General features: G+C 28.9%; 1 protein-coding gene across 1 annotated transcript; it reads right to left on the reverse strand.

Moving 5' to 3' along the window:
* Nucleotides 1-3,971: 3,971 nt before the first annotated feature.
* Nucleotides 3,972-4,933, reverse strand: LOC107841156. Its single transcript, XM_047396536.1, has one exon. It carries the CDS (start codon nucleotides 4,912-4,914, stop codon nucleotides 4,147-4,149), a length of 768 nt encoding a protein of 255 aa, XP_047252492.1. The 5' UTR covers nucleotides 4,915-4,933; the 3' UTR covers nucleotides 3,972-4,146.
* Nucleotides 4,934-5,944: the final 1,011 nt, after the last annotated feature.

The following is a 5,944-nucleotide window of genomic DNA, read 5'->3' on the forward strand; positions in this document are numbered from 1 at the left end:
AATACAGTAATTATTTTGCAAATGAATAATTTACGATTTTTTCTCAATTTTTTTCTTAAGAAAAAATTGGCTTACTAGCTTGCAGCCCTCTTTGTTTGGGCCTATCTAACATTTAGCTTCTTTAGCCAGCTGGAGCTGGCCCAAGTTAGGTTGGACCAAAGTCTTTATCCTCTTAGTTTTATATTAGTCCAGCATTTTTCATTTTGCATAGTGCTTAAAAAATAGGTAACTTACATAAATCTCAGAATCTTTCAGTGATATTACATAAAATCTCGACTATTTTGTTAATTATATTTTATTCCGATTTTTTGAAATGGTGATACATATAAAAAAGTGATACATTTGAAAATAACAAGATATTTATTTAAGGAAATAATAGATTCTCTTTTATTCATTGTATTCTTTTATTTAAGGAAAGATATTTAATTTTTCTCTTTTCTTAGATTTAATTTAGATGTTTTAATTATGTTTCTCTTTTTTGTCTTTAATTATGAAAGATATGGGTTTTTTTTTTTGTCTTTTTTCTCCTTTTTCGTCTTTAATTTTAGTCTGCTTTTTTTAGATTTAATTTTAATTATGTTTCAATTATGCTTTTAGTCTTTTTTTTTAAAATATTATTACTTTTGTTTCCTACACTGACTACATCATTACCGTTCATTAATAACATATGATAATTGAAATAAATAATTGTATCTACCATATGATTCACCATAATACCGTATATATCACCCATTAATATCATATGAATCACCCAATAATTGAAATAAATAATTGTATGTACCATATGAATCACCATAGTACCATATATATGAATCACCCAATAATTGAAATAAATAATCGCATCTACCATATGAATCACCATAATACCATATATATCACCCATTAATATAATATGAATCACCCAATAATTGTATCTACCATATGAATCACCATAATACAATATGTATCACCTATTAATATCATATGTATCACCCGTTAAAATCATACAAAATGTATCTATCGTATAAATCACCATAATACCCATATAATGATATCATATTTATCATTCATATGAATCACCATTAAAAAAATAAACATGTATGAATAACTAAATAATATATATGTATCAATAGATTTTTATTTTTTTTAAATGGGAGATATTTTAGGAGAGGAAAAAAAAAGTTGCATGCATTAATGAAGGAGAAAAAATCAAGGGAGATGATTTAAGCATTAATGGAAGAGAAAAAATCAACAAGTAAGATGATTTAATTGTTGATAATTAGGGAGATATTTTAGGAAAGGAAATCTTGAATGAGTTAATGGTGGAGTAAAAATAGAACGTGAGGTTTTTATTGTTATGTATCACGAGTAAAGTTGAAAAATGAGATTTTATGTAAATTTTTTTAAAATAAGGGATATTAGGTAATATAGTCTCTTAAATATGGAATTTGTGTAATTTATCCTTAAAATATTATAAACGGAATATTTCACTATCATACTTTTATTAATGAACATAAAGTTAAGTTATGAAAAATACTCATAGGACATGTGAATAAATATTATTGAGCCTTCTAAAGAGTAACTTTAACTTGAAATAGAGGTTAAATGGAAATTTTTTCATGTAACTTTAACTTTGAACAAATAATTTGGATATATATTTTTGCAAGATAATTAACTAATATGAGACGTAGAGCATATCAAAATCATTACATATCGAATTTGTATTTTCCATGCTAGTTTCGCCCTTAAAAAAAAAGAAACAGTTCGATGCATTAAAGTTTTCATTATGTGCAGAGTTCGAAAAAAAATCGTACCTTACCACAAAAATATATCATATACAATTTTACTTTACATTTTTGAAAGAGACTGTTTTCGATTATATAATTTAGTTTAGTGAAGATATATATATTCTAATGAAGCTTTGTTTGTTTCATTGGGTTCATTACCATGCATCGAGACTAACATAAGTAGTCTTTTACTAAAAAGACAAAAGATCCCACAGGTCTCTCTTTATTCAACCTTTTTGTTTTCTTCAATACTTCTTTTTTACCATGAAAAATAGAAATGTATTTTTTTTTGACTTTATTCTACTCTTCTTTTGGTACATCACACTTCACAAGTACCTTCTCATTCCCAATAACAAAATACATAAATGATAAATGAAAGGTAACACTGCGTACGATACATTTTTGTAGTGAGATTTTTTCTTAAATATCGTGCATAGCGGTAATTTTAGTGCGCTACCGGGTAGCCCTTTAGTATTTTTGTATTTTTACACTCATACTAGTATAAATTTCATTTACCATTATTAATATTTTAACATGTTATAACATGGCTATGTACTTTCTAATACTTAGTAGATAGTAATGAGTTGTTTTGTTATCTATTTATACTAGTAGTTAATTAAAGTATTTTTGTAGTTTCATGTTGTTTGATTTATGTTGCTTTTTGTTGTTTTTTTATACGTCAATTATCATATTATTTTGCTATAGTTATTATTTAGAATGAATTCTTATGCTTTTACTTCCGTTACTTTTTCTTTTCTGGATTGCTTTGGATTATTTTTCCTTAGAAGCACGGTTCTATTGAAAGCATCCTCTAAACATCTGAGGTAGGTGTAAGATTTGCATACCATCTATCCTCTCCGATCCAAATCCCCCTCGAGTAAGAAACATATACTATACACATATTTTAGGCCAGAAAATTATTATATAAGTTAGATTAGATCAACCTTTGAACTAGACGTAATTTGTAGTATATCGTTTGAGTTGAACGGATTGAGCAAGCTTGAATTGACGTGACATGAACCCTATTAGGCAAAAAGCTCCACAGACCTTCGAATGACACCAACGAATATGTCCGTTTTATATTCTTTATGTGATTTTCTTAATGAAATGATTTACAATCATTCAAATGCCTCCATATTACATGCATACATAAGTATTAGATTAATAGTGTTTTTTTTTTTAAAAAAAAAAGAAAAACTTTATTCAGAAAAGGGCGTATTTGACATAACATGATACAAAGTTGGCAAGAACTTGAAAAGAAGGAATTAAAAGAGATTCTATATTAGAATACATAAAGAGACAATGTGGCGTGGCCTAGTTCTTAGTGCACCCATTGTCACGCCTTAAAAAATCTTGTATCTAAGTCTCTTATGATACTCTAATATTTAGTCTTTCTATTAGTACCTTTTTAGCATCACTTCTATTCATATCTTGGTTACAAGGTCAATGTCGGAGTCAGAAATTTGACGAAGGATGTGCAAAACTAAATATACATTCATAATAGCTATCAATTAATTTTTGTACGCTACATAAATTCCTGTTGAAGAGTGTGCACTGGACCACCCTTTGTCTAAGGTGGCTCCGCTCCGCCCATGTACAAGCTCCATCTTGTAAAGAAGCAGTCTGGTGCACTAAAATTCATCTATGTGCAGGGTCTGGAAAAGGGCCGGCCGATGGAGGCATCTTGTATTAGTGGCGGAGCCACCTTGTTGTTAGGGGGTTCATCCGAATCCTCTTCAATGAAAAATTATGCTATTTATATGTGCTTAAAATTATTTTTTATGTATATATAGTTGATGTTGAACCCCCTTCGGCTAATTCGTGTGCTTACTTTTTTCGATTTTGAACCCTCTTAGTAAAAATTCTGGCTACGCCACTGTCTTGTATTAGATTGAATATGTTTCTTGGTTGGTTTATTAATTATTTATGGTTCATACATTTCTTTGTGACAGACTAAAAAGAAAGTGTGAAAGATGTGAATTGGAAAAAACAATAATTTTTAATCTTTCTATTACCTTTCTACCATATCCCATCTAGTAAAGAAGGCATTCGGTGCACTAAAGTTGTCGCTATGTGTAGAGTCTGGGAAGGGTCAGACGACGGGGGCATCTTGTATTAGATTGAATATGTTTCTTGGTTAGCTTAATGAGTTACGATCATACATTTCTTTGTGACAAACTAAAAAGAAAAGTGTGAAAGATAAACTGAAACAAAGAGAATAATATTTAGTCAATTTCTACCACCAACTTGTTAGCATCCCTATTACATTAACAACAAGAACTAAACAAATTAACAAACTAATTAATTTAACAAAGAAACATTAGAACAAACCCTGATTAGACAAATAATATAACTACATAGTGTTTTTTTTTTGCAAATTTCACCATGAAGGAGAAGTACATGGAGATCCTGATGATGAAAAAGAATTGTTACTATTAATGGAGCCACTTCTTGATGTACCAAGTGATGATCTAACATCTCCAAGTGAAATTGAACATGCCTCTGCTGGAAGTTGCTTCATTGGAGTTAATAATACTGAAGAAGGTGTACTAGAAATCGATGATATTCCGCGATTTTCTTCTTCCTCTGACGAACAACACATTATTTCGAGACAAGAGGGGGATGAATTAGGCGTTTCAAAGGGCGTATCAAGCGCGATTTTATCGCTATCATACATTGGATTTGATATGTAAACAAATTGTTGATTATCCATAGTAGCACTAGCACTAGTACTACTAGTGCTACATTGGACTAATTTAGGGTATGGAATAATATTTGCATGGACTATTTCAAGATCATCATAATTGTAATAATGATGATCTTTAGTGGAAATTGTTGGGAAGAGATAATTTCTTGGTGCATGAAGAACCCCTTTAGCATAAAAGCTACTAAGAGTTGTTGTAATTGGAGCAATTGATTGTTCCTGCTGACGATCTGCTGATGGTAATTCTATCGCGAAATTTGTAGCACATTTTGACCGTTCACTTTGTGGCGATAGTTGTGTGGTGGAGTTTGTTTCGAAATTTACAGGTGTTTTTGACCGTTGAGGACGACGAAGTAAGAAAGAACAAAAGAATTCAACAAGTAGAACTAAGACTAGGCCTAGAATTATTGCAAGGGTTACTACCATTATTAATATTGATGCCATTATTATTTTGGAAGTACTACCTTTCATTTGTGTGTGTGTTCTGTGAGAGATGGAATGTTATAAATATATGGGAGTTTAGAAAAATTGAGATAGTTTTTTGGCGGGAAACTAACATTTTTTATACTCTATTGTAAGTTGGGAAACGAGACAATAAAGTAAGATTTTGTCTCAAATGACCTATAATTAGGGGTGGGCATGGTCTAATATGGTATATAGCAATTGAAATTTTGGTATTCGATTTCTAAAAATACTATACTATTGTTATATTATATTTATTTGATATGGTGCGGTATTTTGATGTTCGATTTCGGTATTTTACGATATAGTGATTGATAATCATAGTTTATTCAATTTTGACAATGTATATTCGTATAATAAAGTATTATTAATTCGACTTTCAAAAGTATGTCTCAATTGTATCATAATTACATGTTACACATGTAAAGTTATTCAAAAAGAAGTACAAACAACTTTATTTGTTAGTCAATTACATAAAAAAAAAAAAAAAGACATTACAATCAAGATAAGTAGCAAAATTCTAATGTCTTAACATGTTTTATACTAATACAAAGATGTATATTTGTTAATATTATATATATATATTTCGGTATGGTATTTGATATTTCAATATGTCCTTTATAAAGACTAAATCTGTATCATATCACTACTAAAAAAATCATAAAAACCGACCATAAAATATAATCGAAAAAAACTGACCACATGTGGTCAGTTTTTTAATTACTTTTTTTAAAAAAAAAATTTGTAAAAAAGCGACCACATGTGGTCACTTTTATATTTTAAAATATCAAAATAATCATTTCAATAATTTTTATGAATTATTATTTCTTTTACAAATAAAAATTAATAAAAAAGAACAAAACCTACCACTTGTGGTCGGTTTTCTTTAAAAAATTATAATTAATTAATTTTATTAAAAAATCAACCACGAGTGGTCGGTTTTTAATTTTTTTAAAAAAATATATATTTTAAAAAAACCGACCATATGTGGTCGGTATTTAACAAAAATAAA

The sequence above is a fragment of the Capsicum annuum genome, chromosome 9 (genome assembly GCF_002878395.1).
Source record: "Capsicum annuum cultivar UCD-10X-F1 chromosome 9, UCD10Xv1.1, whole genome shotgun sequence".
Lineage (NCBI taxonomy): Eukaryota > Viridiplantae > Streptophyta > Magnoliopsida > Solanales > Solanaceae > Capsicum > Capsicum annuum.

Coding starts and splice junctions, on each gene's coding strand:
- LOC107841156 (XM_047396536.1), bottom strand. CDS start 4,914: ATGGCATCAATATTAATAATGGTAGTAACCCTTGCAATAATTCTAGGC.